Below are 23,160 nucleotides of genomic sequence, written 5' to 3' on the forward strand. Positions count from 1 at the left end.
ATACATTTTTGTCTCAGGATACCTAGTGATCAATAAAAATGTTGCCACATTCATTTTTTTTCACAAATGTTAACGTATATTATCACTAACATTCTGTAAGAATGTAACTGTCTACCACTCAAGTATTACAGTTCTGAGGAAAAAAAGTTTGCATCTGTAAATATAAACCAGAAGTTCCAAAATAACTTAACTTGGGCCATATGTTCTCTGTCCAGGAACAAACACTTTTACATCAACAAGCAGACTGTATAAGCATTTCCAGCATGGATTTAAAGACTACTCCCGTAAATTATAGGGAAAATAAGATTGTAAAAAAAAATAAAAATGTATCTACAAATTTAAGGCTACACTTCGGTTTTAAATCAAATGCAAACTACCACCAACTGCCATAACAGATGAAGAATTACAGCATTCACTAACAACATCTACAACACGTTTCCTTCAAATTCAGCCATCCATTGAGTGAATTTTGTTTTTTAAATATCCACAGTATTTCATTACTTCTAGTCATATAGACAATAAAGTGAAGGATATTCACACTGCTTAATTCAATTGACCTTTGCTTCAAAACGTGAATCACAGTAACTAATTCAAAAGCTTCTCCCCACCCACTGACTAGACCAAGGCTGTAAATTTTGAGACCAGAAACAGGTAAGAAAAATCAGATATTGTGAATATGCCTAAAATAATCTATTCCATTATAAAAAAAGTCATTACACATCACTGCAACAACTGCAATAACCTGGTATGATTCTGACAGTGTTTAAAAGGCAAAGTGAGTGGGGAAACTGAATTATTTTTTTTAATCTTAATCATAAATTTATGACATTTCAAGAAGTTAATTTTAATAGATACATTATGCTAGGCACTTAATTTCAATTTATTCAATAATTACAAAATTCAGTTAACCTTAATTCTTTGGGCTGTAAATACTCTCAGGAACTAACTTTATCTTGTACAGTACAATAGCAATTATGTATCTATGCTCAGAAAATAAAGCATAAAAATGTGTTTTCTGATCAAAAGTACAGGAGAAATAAGGAGAAGCAGGACTGAATCATTCCAGCTGAAACATGACCCGAGGGACTACTCTCCCTACTCTCAAGAAAAACGCTAAAGTGTCTTCCAGCATCAGATTAAATTATTACCAGCTTTAAAGTCACGTCTTCAAAGATGGCATCTCAATAGCACAATGTCATGATCACATAATTTCATTATCAGTTCAGCAATGAGAGGAAAGCATGCTGGACAAACACTATACGCAGAATAGACTGAAACCACTTCCTACATCAATGAAAGTTTTCCTGAAGGCTTGCTACTGCACTTTGCATGTTGACATAATGAATTTTCCATTTCAAATTGGCTCTCTTATTGACCCAAAAGAAATAAAATATGGGCCTAAAGCTTATGCTTCTTCATTAGGATTTTGTTATGGCACACTGGCAAACTAATTTTCTTTCCTTAAAAACATTTGTTTGAGTGAATGATCTAATAAACTATCATAAGAACAAACCTTATCATTGTCACTTTGTAATAAAAACTGAGGATTCGATGTCTCCACTGTGATTTAAGTTTAGTCTTGCAAGTTAATTCAACTTAAATGAGTGAAAAGTGAGTAAACACTGTCCTATATAAATGCTTTTTACGTATGGGAATAATTCAACCATCAGAACACTTCTGTTAGAACCAATCGAAGGCTTACATACCTACTACGTTTAAAAACAACAGTTTTTCTTCAGTACAAGTTATTCCTAATTTTTATGTCAGTGTTATTATACAGTCTAAAGACATTTCAGCAATTCAGGTAAGTTTTTAAAATGGCTCACAGTAACCTCAGAACTAATCAACATCTGTCTTAATTACAGGAACAGCAATGAAGCAATGTAAGGAAAATACTAGGTGTTTGCTATGTGCAGAGTTCTCATTTGTTTATTTTTTGTCCCAAATGCTGCTTGAAAATCTGTGGCTAATTTTTAGCACTGGCTGCAATGCTTCCTCTGGCACTACTGTCTAGGCTTGACCCTGCACAAAGGTAATAGATCAGTAAAACTGAAGCAGAGATTCAGCCCTCCTTTTACACAGTGCTGGGAATACAACCTTCAAAACCATTATGTTAGACGCAACTAACAGACCAATTTAATCAACAGATTTTTCACTTTCTGTTGCTTTAGCATGGTGAATCATCTGCAAATCCAGTTTCACTAGCTAGCACACTGTGTTCATCTTATACCGTTCCCATTTTCTGACACACAGACCTTTAGGCTTTAGTTACTCAAGGTTTCTAGAACGTAGTTTAAAAACATCAGAAGTAATGTACAGGAACATTTTATTTACATGTTTGTTTAGTTACACAAATGTTATACAATAAATTAAGTATTTTTAGATTCCTAATAGGAAAAAGCTAAACTGCGGCACCGGTTGACAGAACACATTTGTAAGCAAAAAGCATTGTATGCATGTTATAATGAACTCAAATCAACTCCAAGTTGAAAGTCTAAGCAATTGAAAACTTGCATGAGTACTTCAGAGAAGTTTAGATGTGTTAAATTACAGAAATAAACACTTCAGGCACTCAAATCTTAATTCTGCCCTTTAGAGAATAAAAGCAAACGAAAAAAATAGTATATGATCTTAAAAGTTCATATCAATCTGATTTGGAACTATAAATACCAAAATACGTCAACAGCAACCACACAGTCATTTCACGTGACAACTCATGGCCATGAGGTTATTAGGTTAAGTTCCTTTTTTTCTCCCCTTACCTTAGCTCCTTATAACTGGAATGTAACCAGATACCCTGTGCAACATTTACTGCTGCATGTTACCTCCACCACAGTGCCTGTTTAGCTTTCTTTGACAACGTGGTGTCAAGCAAAGAAATAGCAGCTTGGCACAGAATTTTTTCCCTCTGCTATGTGCCTCACACTCTAACCTATAATGCAGTAGTTGTCAATGCAGTAGTCTGCAAAGCAGAATTAAAGGGTTTCTCCTCTCTGACTTTTTCTTGTGCAGGACACAACAAAAAGCCACACAAGTTCTTGCTTTGCAGTGTTTGTACTGCAGTGCTAAGGAAAATTATGCCAAAAAGCCATTAGAATTTTGTTTTGTAAGGGGACTGGAAATCCATTATGCTATGCTATATTCCAGTTTGAAAATGGTTTTGAGTCGGAACCCAAGGTCAGAGTAATTCTCTTGTGCTACATTCTTTTTCTGCTTCCAAGTTGAGTATGACTTGACCTGTCCAGAGATACTGCAAAGTAAAGTTACAGAAGAAATTTCAAAAAGGTATCACCCCCTTCCCCCAAACTCATACATTTCTACACCAAAGGGCAGATTTTTCTTATTCCAGGACTATCTCACCTCTGGAGTGACATCTCGTGGTGCAAACCCTGTTCCTCCAGTTGTTAAAATCAAATTAAGTTCCTTTTCATCACACCAATCTATCAGCGTCTCCTGAAAGAGAACATGAATCCTGTCAGATCTAACAAGTCATACGTAGGATACAGTTACCTCAGAAAACACCTGAATACTTGAAATGTCTTAGAAACAGACACACACACATACAATAAATAGAGGGAACTGTAAAATTACTCATGGCTTTTTATACAAAGATTTTAAACCACTACTTATAAACAACATATGACAGACTAATTCAAGTAGCCTTCATAATATTTTTGGACATGGGAACTGAAATTCTGTTCCCCATCTCTTGGCTTGAAATGGAAAACCAGAATTCAGCTATTCATTTATATCACTGTTTATTTTGATTTTGAGACATAAATATAATGCTTTACCACATGTTAATACAGTATGTGCATTTAATTCAGATTAAATGGCTGATTCTTATTACAGTAACTTTGGTCTCTGTGATTGAATTTTTAATAGCGTGAAAAGGGCAAGAACCACATATTTGTAAGCTTATCTACTAAAAGATGCAATAATACATCTGACACAGAAATACAAAAGATTATCTATAATCATCTTTTCTACATTACCTACATCATCTCAATAGGACTGTGTCTCCCAATTGCAAGGCTGAACTAAAAAAAGCTTAATAAATCTGTCATGTAAATTCAATGACTTACAATACTGGAGAACTTACGATACTAGAGAAATGTTTGATTTTATTTTAATTCATTTTTTAAATAACCTTTTAAAGTAGTTTTCAAACTGTGATAAAAATCTGACATAAGCAGAAAAATTACTTGGTCTCAATATGATTGTATTGCTTATCCTTCATAGTCTACTGTGGACTAGAATGTCTGCTTGGAGCTCAAAATTAGCTGCGTTACATTAAGTCTACTCAGGTATTACACAGTAAAGTATCCATCTACAGAAATTGGTCAGATCAATTATTTAGACTGTTGTCCTTACTCTAGCAAAGAAGTCTCATTCTTTGAAAACATCTAGGGCACATTTATGTTTCTGGAATGTTATATATCAGGGAGGAACGAACTATTTCTAAGACTGTTGATTAGAAGCTTATTTATCATAAAATTAGATCTGAGCAATATACTGATCAAAATGCTTAAAACGTCGGTGGTTATAAAGCTGCCTAGAACATTTTAAAAAGCACTACCAATTTAGATTAATCTTCAGGTGTATGTTCTGCAGGCTTAGCACTGCTCTGTAACTTCCAATTAACACAGCCTCTTCTAAATTGCAGGTAGAATAATCTTTTGTCTGCCTGCAAGCCCCATCATGCAAACATGTGCCAGGATTACTTGAAGAAGTGGCAAAGCCAAAGGTTCTGTCTTTGTTTCTCCTTTTTTTACTCATGTCTTCCACTTCCCTTTTTGCCTTATGTCTTGTCTTTATTAAAACCACATTCATTTTTCCCTCCTCTGGAGGATGGCATTCTAATTAGGTGGGCTGTAAATTACCAGAAGTTTCTGGTTATACAAACATGTCAAACGAGCCTGAGAAAAGAACACACATAATGTCTCAGACATGCACATAAATGAACTACTAAGTCTGAATTTTGACTTACATTTTGAAAAAATGTGAATTACAGTAGTAAAATCATGCTAAGTCTTAAAATTGTTTGCTTCAATAACATAGTTATGTATCAGAAAAATTATTTTAAAGAGGTGGCATCTTCCCTATCTTATCATCCGGAAACATAATTGTCATGACTGAACAGCTACAAATTTCAGAGAATACCTGAAAGAAGTTCCATGTAAAAATGGAGTTTGGCGAAGTTAGAGCTTAATATAATATATATTTTTAAAAATTATTATCATTGAGAAAAAATTGTCAGTATAAAACAGGAGGAAGAGTTTTTGTGGTTTTTTTTTTTAATGAAGCACTTTAGGTAAAATAAAACCTGCCAAACTCCCAACTGGTTTTGCAGAGAAAGTAAATCCTTCCTCTGTTCTCATTTTGCTACAGTTCAGTAATACTCCAGTTAACACGGAGAAAACTGTCATGTGGTAGCCTACAGAAAGCTAAAGAAATCAGCATACACCCTAACTCTTCAAATAAACCAAGCAGTAATTAAATGCCTACTACCACTATTCCATCGGTGTATGTGGGCAGACGTGATTCTCTATCAGCTTCTAGTTACAGTAAAGAAACATAAGCTTTCAGTAAGAAGACCTTTGACTATGAGGCAGTTAAGTTTGGGTTTCATTGTATTTCATAAGTGTAAATTCAATTGTACAGCTTAGACATTTTAAAACCATGGAAAAATATCTGAGATTGATATTCAACTTATTTATTTTCTCTCCAGCCTACAAAACTCTATCCCACAAAACGCTGTCATTGACATTTTAAGTATCTAAAAAAGGAAGCACCACCCCGATCAAGTGAGGACAAAAGGCTACTCATATTCACTTCGCTGCTACCAGCAGCCCAGCTAGATTTGCCACTGGCTTTGCAGGGAACTGAATTTGCTGTGTCTTCAAATGAGAATTCCTCTAGGCCAGGGACCTGATAGCTGGCCTTCCTGATGCTATATAAGCAAAATTTTTATATAACTTTTCAACCAGAGAAAATGCCACGAAATAATTTTTATGCATCATTCTCCTCTTCTATTGTTTCGTTGATGATAAGCTTTCAAGATAAAGTGAGACTAGGTTAATGGGTTATGTAAATCACTGTCACTCCATTCAAGTCAAAGGAATGATGCTGATGGATACAAACTACAGTATCTGCCTCTGAAAACTGTAAAACTAATACCAAATTTTAAAAAGCCAGCACAAAACTACAGACCTCCAGAAAAAAACCAACCAATAAAGAGCTTAATATTTTTAACAATTAATATCCTGAAACAAGCTTTATCAGCTATTTTCTAGTGTCAAGGTAGACAAGGAGAAACAATTAGTCAGTCCCTCTAAGCACATTTTTATTTCAAAAGCACACAACTGTGACTCTAACCAGATTTCGCTTAAGTCCTAGAACCATTATAACTATTTTTACACTGCACAGAAATAAAATGTCAGGCCAGTTGCCTCCTTAAGCTTTGGATTAGATCTGGTGTCCTTCCTCTCTACTGATTTCTTTGTACTTTCTCTTTTACAAACACATTTCTCTCATTTAAATAAGAAATCCTTTGTTGTAACATACAATTTGTTTCCATCTCTTGCTGCAAAGAGCTCTTGTTTTAATCAGCCTCCTTTCTCTCCCAATTTGGAACTACTTGTTGGGCTGCCTATGCACTGCCCAATCTTGAAATCATTTCAGTTACAACATGGCTCATCAGAAACTTTGCTTATGATCTGCTTGAATTTTCTCATGGCCGGTATTGATTTCACTAGTGCAGAAAAATCTTGCCTTATTCTTTCTCTGAGTTCTTAAGTCTTTCACATGTAAATTATTTATTTTAAGGCCAATAATGATTCTTAACTTATGGAAGGAATGCCTACAGTGTGTGGCACAGTGCAGAGACCCTATGCTTACTGCTGATACGTGCTTGGAAATTCATACAGGCACTGGTCACATTAACACACAGTAAGTCCAAAAGCTGTACAGGTGTGTTCTTGTGGCACCACACTTAAGCTAGTGCTACTTGACATAAAAAATAATCAGTGAATGGCATAACACTTACAGATGTACTTCCTTCTGTGGAGCTAACTTAAGCATCTCAATGTCCAAGATGCAAAACTGCCATTATTACTCTAAGTTGCAAAAGGCAAGTTCCTCCTGTATTTAAAACAAATTCTAGGACTCAAGCATCTTTTCACTAAACCAACCAGCTTTGACTGGAAGGATTCAAGAGAGAAAGAATACATCATAATTTAATTTGGTAGGGTTTTCAGCAGCTATTCATGTTTATCATGAAGTATTTGTTGTGTTTCCAGTAATTGTTTCTTACTAATCATGTCTGTGGGATAACACCCCCACCATGGTACGTAAGAAACCTGCTCACAGAATGCACAATGGTAATGGTTAGCAAAGTCAGGTATTTTGTAGCTCCATTGAGGTACCATCCACTAATCTCTGCAAGTAAATGAACAGGAGAAATAAATAGGAATTCCTTTCTGGAATGAAAGGAACAGTTCCCTGACCTTTGGAGACAACTGCGGTTTGTGACTTTCTTATCTTAGTAAAATTTTGCAGTCTCTTGCAATAAATCCTTATGACATTCATAGGCACTCTACGTTTCTGTTCTTGATTGCTGCTTCACTTAAATAATGGAGTAAAGTAGTTCTACATGTTTAATTATTTCCTTTTCACAGTGACAGAGAGATGCATTTGTTGACACTATTACAAACCATGGCGTTAGCCAGGAATTTGAACTTAAGAAAAGTTGCAAGACTCCTGCAGTCTTCTTACTGCTACTGTACTCTGTTCTTCCACATAGATACAGAGACTATGAGTAATGCCCTTAACTGCAGCAGAAGTACTACAAAGCACTATGGATGGTCACTATGGATCAGACTAAATGTCTACACAGAAAAACCGAGGTCTTGAGGGCTGTTCCTTTCCTGTGATACTACAGTCCTATAGTATTTGTCTTTTTGTCCTACCTTTGCCATCACTTTACTATGAGAGTGTTGTAACAGTCCCATGTGTCTATGCTTCCAAAATGATTAGAATACATCCCTTCAAAGCAATATTATGGTGCTTATTCCTGAGATTAATGTCTGTACTTTTTTTCTTATCAATATGTCAGTTCCTTCATAATACATGGATTGTAAAAATAATTCTCAATACACATGCATACTGGAATATGAGATGTACACTGTTACCATTTAAAACATTCTTTAGGAAAGAATAGGGAAACGCTAAAAAGAATATGAACAGGCAGGTTTTCATAAATAATCTGTACAGATTTCTTCTATTCTATATTCAGTACTGAAACTGGCTAAGTAATTCTATAGGTAACGAACAAGTTTGGTATTTTGGCACATGCTAGATTTTTCTAGCATGGTGCAAATTTGAAGTCACTTTGCCTTATATACACCATCTAAAATACATTAACAATTAATTGAAATTGCTGAACAAGTATCAGTGTTAAATAATGAAATTTAGTTATGAAACAATATACATTTACTTACACTGGACTTTGAAACAGAAGTACGTTCGTATAAGCTGTTTTACAGACATACATACTATCCAGAAGTCCTCAAAACAACTTTATGTGACTGACAAGATCATTGTGGCTTCTGGGAAAAATACTGCTAGTGCTTAGAAATGCAAAAGTCTGTGTTCTCCACCACAAATCTTTCAAAACTGCAAGCTTTGTAAAATTATGTAACTTCTACATTTGCAAATAAATCCTGTTCACTCTAGGACAGTATGTTTCAAAATGCAAGGAAAAGACATGTAACAGTAAGTTCTTAAAGCTATAATGATAACTTTCCTTAGATATGTAAGTCAAATAAGAGCTGTTGTATAAAAAGCCACATTAAGTATCAATTTAATCTTCTTTTACAAGCTGTGTACTAAAAGGGTGTCTGAGATAATTTTAATTTATGAGTATCTAACACCATCAGATAGAAGCAATAATAGTGAATGAGAATATGGAAAAACATATCAAAGAAGAGAAACTCTGCATAGTCGCAGATTTGCTAAGAGAACTGGATGTCACTTTGACCACTGAGTTTCAGGAATACAGGAATCGGCACATTAAGATCTCATAACAACCTTTACTTAGTCATATGGCTTGTACTCCAGACCCCAGGGGCTCACTGAAGATTAGCTTTGATACTATGGCATGAGAGCGCATACATAACTGCATGAATGAGAAATTCACATCACAGCACACACATACAAAGCAGGATAAAAGAAAAAGATAAGGTAAAAGTAACGGATTTCTTTTTTTGTATTATTTAGGAGTTCAATTCTTCTCTATTTGGCTGACCATGGCTTGTCTATTAATTTAAAAGGGAAAATCAGGTACTGAGGACCATGCAAGAACATGAAAACCCATAAAGCAAAGGCACTGTAGGAAAGATAAAGAGCTGAATTCAATAGTTTAAAAAAGAGGGAAGGCCTTCGAAATGTTAATATAATCTTGGAATTAATTTCATATTTTTTCCCTATTTCTTGCGAAGCTTTTATTTCTCATGCTTACAATCTCCTGTTGCTTGAAAGCTTCACTGAAATGCAGAGGCATGAAGATACTCTTATATGCAGCATAACAACTTTGCAAGTAATCAATCTCTAAATGATTTAAGAAAAGCAGAGAAAGAAATAGTAAAACAGCATGAGAACACGCTCAACATTTTCTATTACCTCCACCCCTTTTCTCCTTCCCCCACCAACAAAAGGCAGAAAGTAAGAGAAATGTTAGGAAGATGTTCACAGTGTAATCAAGAGTGTAGTCAAGAGACCTGGATGAAATGCAAGTATCTCTACGTGTCTAAACAGACCTTTTAATCTTGCGAGATTTTACTGAACATAGTAGTCTTTTGAAGATTCTACAGATGTATTTGCAGTATTCAGTATCGTAGTCATTTTGCATTGGTTTTTTTTTCTAAATAGTTTTCTAAATACTAAGCTAATGTATTAAAATAAGTCATAAAAATTTAACTTTTACTGAAATGCAAAACTAAAGAAAGTAATAAAAATGTACTCTACAAATGGCTTACTTTTAAAATGTAAATTTAATAAGCACTTTCCATTTGAAATAAAGTGCAGCTATCAAATATTTCAAGGTTCAACGTAACTATGCAGCCTGTAACATAACGTTTTTTAAAAAAGTATTTCACATCTTCTAAAAGCTAAAATTCATGATAATTATCCCTAAAACCAGGGGGGGAAAAGTAGGCACTCAAATGTAACGCTCAACAGAGTTCATCTATGCAAATGCATAGAAAAAGTCAAGCAGAGAGAAGTGCAAACCACCAGGACTAGGAGTGCCAGTGCAGAAGCAGTCTGCTTTTTAAGGGCTGAGACTGGGAAATTTTTTTTTAACTATTACACTGGAGGCCACATACAAGATTGACTCCACAAAATAAACATGCAGTTTTAAATGTTTTGTGCCAATTTCCTCTCCAAATGACAAAGGAAGGATTCTTAATTCAAGCTAACTACCTTGACGTATTATTTTTAGTATAGACAAGAAAAACACTGATTTTATTGTATGATTTAACAAATTGAACTAAAAACTACAAGGACATCTGGATCAGATACAAACCATGAGTCTGTAAGTGCAGCAAGGCACAAGATTTGTTTCCTTCTGTATGAAAAACTGTTCCCATCTACTATTGGTACCACTGGTATCCTCCTAGAGTGCATGCTAAGGTCTTGAAATCATGGCTACTCACTGGAAAGGATTGGTCATTCCAGCATAACAGTTTTCCTCAGATGCCTGGAGGAAGGGATGGAACTTAGTGCTGTCAGAAGAGTCAGAATTAGATATTCTCCAAATACATCTGTTTCTTGAAACAATTTTTCTGTTCACTCTGAATTTGGCATATATATATGTGTGTGGGTGTATATGCACACATGCTTACCTTTACATAAAGATGTACTAGCAAAAGTACCAAAGTTCAATGTGTCTCATTTCTGTCACGTGTAAAAACCTCTCCAAAATATGTTTAGTTACTAAAATAAGTATTACAGCAGTTAATAAAACCCTGTGTTTTTCTTAAGAATTTATTTTAAATAAATTAAAAATCAATTAAAAGAAAAACATAATGCCTTCTTGTCAGTATTACTTTTCCTAGTGAGAATCTTGACATCTAATATAAATTCCTCCAATTATTTCTACAAGACCACAAAATATCAATTAGAATGAAAAGGAGAAAAAAAGCACAAAGCCAACTACATTAATCCAATACTGCTCACTAACAATAGATAACCAGAAACTCTCTCTCTCCCCTGCTCTGGGCAACCTGTTATCAGAAGATACAAATGCTTGGGTTTGGAGCCATAAACTTCAGATTAATTGTGCAGAATAAGATGGCTTTTTTCACATTTTCTTTTCCTTGCATACATTAATATCAATCTAAGATTGTTTTCTTCTCAGAATGTGAAAAGGCAGCTTGATATTACACACAAGAAGTCAGTAACTTTCTAAAACTAGAGTTGCAGTATTTTATCCATGTGTATCCACATCTACAGCACTTGTATCTCATGCACTGCAGATCAGAAGTTTCACCAAACTTTGCTGGCTGTAACTAAGCCCAGATAAACTACACCTTCATCTTATCAAAAACAGAAATGGCAAAGCCACAGAAAACCAACTGTAAATTTCTTTGAGCTGCCAAGACAACACTAACTGCTTCAACCCTCAGAAACCAGCAAAAGCATGTCTGTCATACAGGCAAAGGTAGTATGTCTCACAGAACTCCAAGTACAAACACACAAGAACTGTATTTCTGTAACAGCCCTCAACTCACATAACCCGCACTTCTTAAAAACTGTATTTTGAAAATAACTACTTGAAGAATTTGCACGTATGTATTTGCATGCAATGACAGCTACATCTACAGTTTAAGCCAGGTTATACCCTATGTCTACTTGTTCTGTTTAATGGGCAGGAAATGCAGAAGATTTAACATTTTTTCCACAGCAGGGTTCCTTGTGGTTTTTTTTAATCACAGAAGCCTTGTCGTCATTTTTTAAACTCAAACGTTTGCTTTTCTGTAACTATGAAGTTTTAAAGAACAATATAATTGTAAAAATATAGTTGATTCTGACTGAACACAGTTCAGTTTCTAGTTTCACCTCCTAACAGTAAATGCAATCTGACATGCTACTTCATGGCTACAGTTGCGTAAAACATCACTTCCTTTTACTTTTTGAATAATATTACAACCCAGGTAATTTCAATTTTTGGTGTAGCTCTCAATGTAAATGGAAAATTGAACAGAGTGAAAATATCCAGATCTCTAAAAAAGGTTAGGATGTGGGGCGGGGTGGAGTGGGGAAGAGACAGGCAGGAGATGAAACCACTAGGAGAGCCAGGTTGCTACTCAGTGTAATGTAGCTCATGGCATAAACTCCCCCACATGTGCACTGCTCATGCATATCACCTATAGAGTCAATGAATGAAACTGTTTTCAGAATAAAATCTACTGCTTTACCTGTGAAAATACAGTAAAGAAAATTTACCTACCAACGAAGGGCTGCTGTACTGTGAGATACTTAGTCCATACATATACTCTAAGAGTGGGTGGGCTGGCGCCTGCCCCGGGGTGCCACGGGAGGGGCGCGCTAGCTCCTTCCCCTCTTCCTGCTTGGGTCATGAACACAGGGCAGAGTGCATCCGCCACCACTGCAGTTCCTCTTACATGCACAATCAAACCTGAAAGAGATTCAGAAAGAGGGGAAAGGCAGGTAGGAGACTAATGTACATGCAGACTATACTTCTCAAAGAACACCAGTTACTGACTAGTAACCTTTTTTCTTTGAGTCTGCATGTACATTCCCGCGATGACTCACTCTGAAAAGTTACTTTTGCCTTCTACCACCCAGACGGATGCCTGAGGACTCCCACAAATAGCTGCAGCATCACTCCGCTGAAGGCTGAAACTGCCCTGGGTACTATCAAACTAACATAATGCCAGGTGAAAGCAAAGACAGAACCCCAGGTAGCCTTAGGGCAAACGTCCAAATACCATACAGTACAGATACTGTTTGCCCAGAGATCTACTAGAATTTGCTTTGGCCATGGCGGCGGGGGAAGTTCCTCGAGCCCACACAGAGTCAGAAAGCCATCTGAACAATTGTCGTATGAAGTCAGCTGAACTTCTGGACATTCCCACAATGGAACAAGCAAAGAAATAAACTAAAAGACTTGGACCTGTGAAGAGAAATTATAAAGTCCTTATGAAACCATGAATTCATGAAGTATAAAATTCTATCAGAGAAGCATAAGATCTGGAAACAAGTACTGGAGGACTAATTGCCTAGCCGCTCTGGAACTTTGGCACCACTTCAAGAAGGAATTTTGGATGACTAAAGAACAGATACCCTGCCCTGATAAAGGCAGTATATAAAATGACAGCCATAAGGACCTGTATATGCTTCAGCAACTGGCTGAGAAAACTGTCACCAGATGTACCACTTCCATAGACACAAGCAGAAAGAATAAGAATTTAAGAGCTCAAAAGCTGAAAAGGAACCACGATAACACAGTGGTTTTGCAAGACTATTCAGTCATGAACAATTCAATGCATCATGATCAGCTATTAGGAAACTATGAGTTGTGAGAACAGCATGAGTGTACTCAACCAGAGAGAGCGCAACATGGTACCCTCACCAAAGTACAGAGAGGAATCAAAGGCACTGTGTATAACAAATAACCTGAAAGAGCTGAGATCAAAGCAGCAACAAACACATCGTAGAAAAAATAGTTTTTTCATAGAGTATGCATGTCATAGATGACACTTTCATGCTCCTGGGCTATCATTACTCTGGAGAGCAGTAAGAACTGTCTACCCTAGAGACTGATTAATGTTTTGACATGGAGGGTCCTGAGATTGTCACAGACCAAAGAGCAGCCAGGGAAGAGCTAAAATACAATGTCTACGGATACTAGAAAAGAAGAATACCTCCACTGTCAGAATAAGGTGAAACTACCCAAAAAATAACAAGTTTTTCTTTACTGGCTATTTCTCTATATGTGTGCCAACTCTGGTAACTTACAATCAATGTAACATAAAAGGAGAAGAAGCATTTTGCCAGCAAAATTGCTGTATGGCTTTATTAAGCCAGGCAGCTGAATGAGATGCCAAACAAAGAGTGTATTTTAGCAAAAGCACAGGCAGTATTGCAAAGAACAGACCTACTTAGGTCCTCTAAATAATACCCCTAAAGGAAAGAGAGAAAGTCACTTACAACCTCACAGAAATTTCCTTGGGGAAGTAGTTCACCAAATTCTATAAATATTATATTAAATTAGGCCTGGATGGAATCTCAGTTATCCTCTCTCTCTCTGCCCAGTTCAGGACTATTTTGTCATTCCTAACAGACACCCGTCTGGCAACACATACTCTTAAAGATCAGTAAATGTTTTACTTCTGGACAAATGACCACTGGAAGGGCAAGTGAATAAACTGATCTAAATGACAATCTGAACTTCTGGAAGTGATGTAGAAATTTAGTGTAAAGTATGACTTCTATCTTACGAAGGACTGTATATAGATTCAAAGGCACATCAGGGCTCACAATCTACTGTGCGCAACAAAGAAAATTGTTATGTCAAACAAGTACAACTGTGAAGAATCACGTTAATTTTCCTCATTTGAGTTGATTCTCCTATTTAAAATGGAAGTCTGATAATCATTGTAGGGTGAAGAGAACTTACGTGTTACCAAACTGGTGGTATGAAGTGCTGAACTAGCTGCTGGATGTATACTAAGCTCATGAGTTTCCAGTAACTCTTAATATTCTAGAGTACTGAGAAACAAAGCCACCACAGAAGATGGGATTCCTCCTGAAGAGAAACCATTTCCATTTTGTAGTACATGTAATGGTTATAGACCATTTCGTACCCTGAACCAAAACGCTCTGTATGTTTAAATAGTCAAGTATGTTATTACACTTCACTTATGAAAACTGAGGCCTGAATGATGCATGTGTGTATTGGTCTGAATGATTTATGTGGAGAAAAAAGGCAGAACAACAAGAATAGATGCTCATAAGCTCCCGAATTCCAGGTACTAATACTATTCAAGCCAGAATGGAGTGACTGTAGTAATTCAGATGCTGTGTTTTCTTAATCGTAACAGAATAAGGGTATTGGTAGATAAGCACAGATCTGAAATGCATGGAATTAAAAATACATCTCCCTACCAACTCAGATGCTCTTTCCCTTGAGAGAAGAAATCTTTGCATTTCCTGATGTTATCAACCAAATACTAATATTTGACAAATAATACTGTCAATACAATTGCCTATGTAGATATTCAGAGAAGGATCTGTTAAGAAGACAGGGCAGCATATTTTGAAGGTCCTGAAGATAACAGATTGCAACAATTATTTTATGGCAAGCACAACAATTCCATAGATGGGAGTCATTACACAACGGATGGATCTAGCACCTCCCTGCTTGTTTATGCAGTGCACTGTGATGGTGCTATTCATCCAAAATTCACTGCTCTGATCATCAGTGTATGGATACAGAACAGCTCTCCAATTCTGTCTAGCAGCATTTACTAGATGTCCCTCTTTTGCAATGAAGAAACCATCACTACTGACATCTCTACATATTTGCACTGGATCCCCCTACCAGCTGAGAGATTTTAAGGTTACTATCAGCTGTATTCATTCTGTAACACCTCATTATAATGCTTGAATTAAATGTAAGGTGTGTCAGCCAACCAGTGCATGTACAGGCTGTGTGACCTAACAACAGGCATGACCTTACTGTTGATCCATGATTGTCCTGGCACTGTTCAGATCATTTGAGAAGTGTTTTTTTGCCCTGGTGAAGCCCACCAAGCAAGTAATAAAATCTCTTTCCTGAATATAAATTAGATGGGAATTATCTGTATTTATCCTCCTACCACAGTGCAAAATAAAAAAGTATTTGTAGGGAACCCTCAAAGTTATGTGTGAGTTGATGGAGAAAGAATTCTTGTACAAATCAGGTCACTACCTGTGAGCATGCAAAGATACTTATTTTTCCCCAGGTAAAATTACTACTACAGACAAATAAGGAACAAATTACAGAGTACCGCTTTTAGATGGTAAATGACCTTCCAGGTTTAATAATCAATGCTAGACTTAGCTTCTAGAAGATAAAAAAACATCAGGAAGAAAGCCCCTTTATCCAAAACTGAGCAGTGTCCTTTAGTTCTGCAAATATAAGGAAGGTACGGACATCCTGCTTGTGATAGGGATATACAAACAATGGAGATAAAGGTTTATGGAAGAAAGGAAAGGAGATTGGAGTATTCTGGAACTGATTAGACTGTCTGAACTTCTTCCATTATCTGTTGAGTACAAGCAATCTTGGAGACCCTGCAAATGATTCTCAAAAGGGGTAAGGGAAGTATAAAAATCAATTGAGATTCATTGATGGTTCTTAATGCAAACAACATGTTGACACCTGCTGAAGGCAATGAAAAATAAATAACTGTGATCATTACAGAAAAAATTCTTTTCCCTATGAGCCCTTGCTGTTTTCTTACAGAGACGGAGCACAATAGAAAAGTAATAGAAAGAACTAGTAATAGGCTGGCTTGCTGATTAGGTTATTGATTATTCCTGAACTCTGGAGTATAAGCATCCAAAGACTAAAATGTAGTGAAAGAACCTTTAGGCATGTATAAGACAATCCATTACTGAACTAAAAAGGCCATCCTCTTCAAAGGGAAGACCTGTTCAGGATTCAGTCTATGCATAATCTCACTTACAGGCCCATAGGATTATAGCTATTACACAATACTAGGTGAAAGCTGTTACCATAGAATTTGATGAGCTATCTCCTGCTTCCATTGCAGCTTGCAGAGGTGTCTTAGCATTAGCTGATCCCACTGCAATCAAAGACTTCAACTGACTATTATACTCAGGAGAAAACCTGATGCAGAACAACTCACATCAGAAAGACTTCCTTCCCTAAAAGCTGAAACTTTCTGGTCATTTCTCTTTTGGAATATTTTTAAAAGATGTTCATTTATTCTTGATACATGCAAACAAAATTACTTGGAATCAGGTGGTAATAAAAGCATTCAAAATCCTAAAGAGATTTCAAAATCACCTTCCAACTGTTTCTGCAGCTGGTATAAATGAAGCTAAAATCCACCATGATACTAAGGTTGTTCATACATGCCTTTATGAGTATTGGAAATCTCTTAGGCAAAATAATGCGCAGAACGTCAAACAAGCTACAGCATTTTTGCAGAATTCTTTGTATTGTAATCTCCATTGTTTCTAAGGTCCTAAATTCTTGGAAATTATTACACACAGAAAGATATGCTAACACTCTATTACATAACAGGGATTATATTTATAAAATAAAAAATGTCTATCCCTTTGAACTGAGGTGGAAACAACTTTGTAAGAAGTCAGCCTAATTTGGTAAGGTTGCTGTAAATGGAGCAAACAGAAGCTTAATAACAACTGCTTCATAGAAGCTCAAACTAGTCTCAGAATGTTAACAAAGCCATAGAAGCTAACCAGGACATTAATAAAATTCAATGCAATGTATGAAAAGAGCTGGAAAGGATGATTCTAAGCAGAATCACTTGTCATCTCTTGGTTTTGTAAAGACATATGTCAAACTTCACTTGATAAAACATAAGAATCATAAAAGAAATACTAATCAGTACTATCAGAATGAGAAAAGTACAGAATGCTTTCTGTTAAAGGAAAAGCAACCCTTACAAATGCTTGCAGTGACCATATTGAGGCTCTTGACTGCTGCAGAGAAAGTCTTGGTATATTCAAAATCCTTTCCAGTCTCACAATTTCCAACACTGTGGTTCTTTTTGCAGCTATTGGTTCTATGACAGATTTTTCAAACAAACACTGCTAATTCCAGAGTAAGAAATGCTTGCACTAAGCATGCAATCTATACAGGTAACCTTAACACTTAATCTTGAATGAATGATAGCTTAGTTAATTAAGTGTTCTGGCAATGAATATATTTGTACCATGTGATTCAGTTGCAAAATCAAGATCTCTGCCAAAACAAAAAGCTGCAGCATCGAGGGAACAGTTGTCAATGAGTAAAACCCTTACGATGTCTGTTTTAAGAGGAATCAATGATTTATAAACTCTAACTACTTAGCATAAGACAAATCAAATCTTAAGTGTCCTTTTAAATAAAATGGTTTCTTAAGTTCTAAACCTCCAATGATTTCTATTGTGTTAAACTTAGCAGACATTTCTCACCATAAGTAATCCTTTTGAGATAATGTATTTCAGAAAGTATTTTTCAAATTTACTTTGAAATTGCTTTCACTTTATCTGAAGTTTACATTTCACCTTCATAAATATCTAAAGACAACATTAATTTAAATGTCACAATTAATATACAAATATCACAATTAACCATACTTTCATAAATGGGTATTTATGCCTCTCTCCCGTTTCCCTTGAGAAAAAATGGAGAGAGAATACATACACTCTTTTAAGTAGTTTTCCAAAAGGATAATCAGCGAGACTCAGTAATTATGGAAATGTTTAAGGAGTACAGTTGTAGGTACAGCAGGTTCTAGCGAAAAAAGATCATTCCCATTGTTACTAATGTGCTCAAATCAAACAGGCAGTGGAGGTTATGTACAGAAATGTCTGCTGCTTCACAGGAACAGAACCCTCCTTGCTAAAGCATGAGTAATTTCTAGAGCTGTGAAACCATGGAAGACCCTCTGGACTAGGAAGCACTTGTTTCTTATTTTAAAAATAGAAGAATACACACAAGGTAGCCTTTACAAGAATCCCGAGTTAGTTATATACTTCAAAAAAAAGTTGCATAAGAAATGAGTATTTTTGACTGCGTATCATCTGCAATATTATTATTATTATTATTCTAACATATGGTCTGTGTCATGAAAATGTTTACATCAGCAATTTTTGGGGTTTTAATTGCAAAACTTACCTTTCTGGACATGTTAAAATCACATTACAGTCATCTACTCAGTGCAATTATAGAATAAAGGCATCATCTCAATAATTAAAAATATCATATTGCCCCTTTCAAAGAGTTGTACCATCTCCCACACATTCTACTTTGAGGATTATGATGCATGCAGTATATGTTATCTCTGAACTACTGCTTTCCCTTGTAGTGACAATTGCCACTTTAGTGCTGGAGAGTGATGAAGAGCCTACACAGGCAGCAGAGTCATTCAGGTAGTATTTTCAGTAAGAGAGAGTAGGTGGAATTAGTGGATGAAGGAGACCATGCAACACATTTTAACTGTGAGCAAGAGCTGGGCAATGCCCTCCAGAAATCCAGGACCACACAATATTCTATTTAAAATGTTTCTAACATTGTAGTGACCCTGGCCGGGAGACCATTGCACACCAAGGAGTCAAGTGATCCACCAAACGGTTACCCTGCAGTTCCCACAGCAGGTGTGCTGTGCTCCACATCTAGCATGGCTTTCAGGACCACACCATGCTGCACAAATCCTTGGCCAAGGACAGACTCAGCCACCTCACTGTAATAGAGGAGCAGTAGGCAGCTCCCAGTCAGTACTGGTGATTCCACCACCAGTGTGGCCGTTCCTTTACCTGAAAGTGTAGCAAGAATTTCTCATGAGTGGAGAAATCTATCAGGGATTGATCCGATGCTGCACAAACACACGGTTCCCAGCATCTGAAGGGAGTAAGATTTATTTGCTACCCAAATTCCTCCTCTTAAATCTGCCTTATTAAAGCAGATATGAAGCCATTTGTTGTCAGGCCTCTCTCTCTCTCTCTCTCCCTCTTCCCTTTTCATTATAGCACTCTGACTCTACAGAAGGAGTTGTAATTACTAAAGAAGTTTCTTCTGTCCTGTAAGAGTTCTCTCTCCATGCCTGGTAATATTAATATCTGTGATATTTGAAGACTTTAAAAAGAGAGCAAAGATTTTTTTCTTCTGCTAAGAGTTATAAATTTGTGATTAAAGATCAGGTCTACCAGGAAACTAACAATTCTGTAGCAGCAGTATTTCAAGAGCTTTTACATTTGTACCCATGAATCTAAGCACAGTATTTGACACTTTCTCCACTTAGAATTTTTGGTTTTGGAGCTGTAACCAACCATACTGCTCAACTCTGAAAAAAAAATAAATAAAAAAAAATTAAGCCAATTGCCAAGCCACTGTAGCTATTTTTCCTAAATGTCACAGGTCATTTAGTAGTCCATTAAGTCTCTAGCTGCTGTTTCAGCTTTCACTTCTGTCTAACTCCAAAAGCAGAGATATTTTTAGTAGGTAAATCTAACCATTTTTTGTCTGTCACTCAAACTCCAAAACATCTCAAAGAAAACATCATAAGAGCATTGGCTACAGCAAATATATTTAGTTGGAATGAGCAGTATACAGCTCTACAAAAAAACCCAACTATACAGAGAAAAACATTTTTCATCAGACAGGTCCTTTTCTATCCCATTCCTTGGATTGTGGAAAACTTGAGTTTCATGTATTTTTGAACCTTTAGAAAAAAACTGATAATAATAATGATAAAACTGAGGCACAGAAAAGCAGACTACTACCTAATTTAAACGTACCCAGTTGAAAGTCATAACTAGCAAGTTGACATGTGGCCATCCTCATTTACAGTACTTACAAAAGAATACTATTTTGCTCAAGAAATAATTGCAGGCTAACAGAATAAACAGACGTAATCCCTTTGGGCTCCTTTTATTATCATGACTATTTTTGTAGGGAGATACTAAATTTCTCATTGACCTACTTGGAGAAAACTTCTGATTAGTAATCTCTGTTTCTTGGATAGATTTCACTGTTTGACTGAGTTTTGACAAGAAAATGTTTATTTCTTTTGCAAACTCTACTTTGGATGTTACCTTCAGTTCCCTGAAGATAATCCAAGATGGAGGAGAGGGGTAAATCAGGTTTTCATGAGAAGTTTTGTATAAGAGAAACAGCAACAATCTCGAGAACCATCTTAAATCAACCCTTCCTAGAAGTGACAGCAGAAAAATTGTTTATACAGCAGTATCAATTTTTATTATTTTATTTTTTTTTTTTTAATTTTTGGGGGCATTTGTAAGCTATTAGCCACCCTGTGTGTAAAATAGACTCACTATTATACCAGGGGTCCTCAAACTTTTTAAACAGGGGCTGGCACGCAGATGCAGTGGCAGGCAGCCATCTGCGGCTGCTTGGTTCCCCCCCCAACACCTGGCAGGGGGGTGGTGGGGGGGTTCTGTAAATACCGGGGGCCGGATTGAGGACCCTGGGGGGCTGTATCCAGCCCGCAGGCCGTAGTTTGAGGACCCCTGATTTAGACATTGTCAGTGATCTCGATGCACTGCATCTTCTTCCTGATTTTGAAGCCTACAAGTTGACGTGACTTAAGCAAAATACATTAAGTGCGCAATCAGAGAAAAAGAACTTGTACCCAATTTGTTAATTCTGAAGAATTATGTTGTGCTTGTTGATGATGTGTCCAGAGAAGGGCAACAGAGCTGGGGAAGGGTCTGGAGAACAAGTCCTGTAAGGAGCGGCTAAGGGAACAAAGGAGGCTCAGGGGAGACCTTATGGCTCTCTACAGCTACCTGAAAGGAGGCTGTAGCGAGGGGGGTGTCATTCTCTTCTTCCAAGGAACAAGTGATAAGACAAGAGAAAACGGCCTCAAGTTGCTTCAGGGGATATTTAGATTGGATATTAGGGAAAATCTCTTCACTGGGTTGCCCAGCATTGGAACAGGCTGCCCAGGGAAGGAGTTGTGTCACCATCCCTGGAGACTTAAAAGATGTGTAGATGCTGTGCTTAGGGACAGGGTTTAGACTTGGCAGTCCTGAGTTAATGGGTGGTCTTGATGATCTTAAAGGTCTTTTCCAACCTAAATGATTTATGATTCTATGATAGAACAGTTTCTTATAATTAAGACCACAAAAAAAGATGAAAGTTGAAGATAGTTGATCACATGTTCATCCCATGTTTCAAGTATACTCAAAATACATAATTATGATAGAAAAAAAATCTCCTTTAGTTTTCTTTCTGGATTATTTAGCTATCCTTAGAAGGCAATTTAAGTGCTCAAACGTGTCCAGTATTGTTTTCATTGGTAGAGATCTAACTGAGTGAATTTAAAAATGTTTTCAACAAAAGCTAGTCTGAAATTAGCTATTTATTCCACCACAAAGGAAAACCATTATTTTTCCCTTTTATTTTTCAGTTTGTATATTATGAGATTGCCATGTTTTTAGATTAACTGCAACATAATTAGCTCAGTCTGTTGTCAAGACTATGTCTCTGCTAAAATATTATTTGTTCAAATGTAGGGATTTTAAAAGACTTTACTAAAGGTACTAAAATCGTGCAAAAAATACTGAAATTATAAAATATTCTTCAAAGACACACAATTACATTAAAATCTCTATGTTACTTCACACAGAATATTTAAATATAAAAATATATTCTAAAAGTGACTGGGTACCCAGATACATGAGCTGTATCAGTTGTTTTACTTACAGCAAAATGGCAAAAGTAGGGAACTGTGCCACAACGATTAAAGCTTTGTGCCTATAGATCAAGTATTGGCTGAATGATCAGCACGTGTGTCCTAAATGCTTTCCATAGTTAGGACTTATTCACAGAAAACCTTGTAATTACCATTTTATCTGTGCACTATTGTTGCCTCTTTCTTTTGTTGGGTCTCTCAGAAGTCAACTCATGAGATTATTGTGCTTGTGAAAGCTTTAATTACAGTTAAGAGCATAATACTTCACAAATACCCATTTTTCATTTTTGAAACACCACCACTCCTTTGGTTTCCTCACGTACAGAAACATTCACAGTTCTGAACAATACTTGGAGACATTTAGAGCTTTTGTATGTAAAGCAGTTCTTTTCAGTTCCCTGATTTTAAGCTTAGGCATCTTTCCTTCAAAACAGCCTGAGGATAATTGTCTGTTGCCTTTTGCAGCCTTCAGATACTCCGTAAAACTAAAGTGTTAGCTTCAGTGTCCCAAATGACACTCAAGATTTATTTTTACACACTGCCTCTTTTATACAGTGTTATTCCCTAGCAATATTTATCAATATATAGAACACGTTCCTTGCTTCAAATATATAAAGAATAGTTGGTTTCTGTTTTATCAAAGGACAAGAATTTTAAAATGTCTTGATGTTAAACTCTT

At 36.3% G+C, this 23,160-nt stretch overlaps 1 protein-coding gene across 8 annotated transcripts in view; it reads right to left on the reverse strand.

Moving 5' to 3' along the window:
- The window catches only part of GPHN (gephyrin), a 296,920-nt gene that overhangs the window by 138,209 nt on the left and 135,551 nt on the right, over positions 1-23,160 (reverse strand). For all 8 annotated transcript variants that reach the window (XM_037393801.1, XM_037393798.1, XM_037393797.1 and 5 more), the window contains one exon: positions 3,361-3,453. In XM_037393801.1, the coding sequence (XP_037249698.1) occupies positions 3,361-3,453 (93 nt within the window). The remainder of the gene's footprint in view (positions 1-3,360; positions 3,454-23,160) is intronic.

The sequence above is a fragment of the Falco rusticolus genome, chromosome 7, assembly GCF_015220075.1.
Source record: "Falco rusticolus isolate bFalRus1 chromosome 7, bFalRus1.pri, whole genome shotgun sequence".
In the NCBI taxonomy this organism is placed as follows: Eukaryota; Metazoa; Chordata; class Aves; order Falconiformes; family Falconidae; genus Falco; species Falco rusticolus.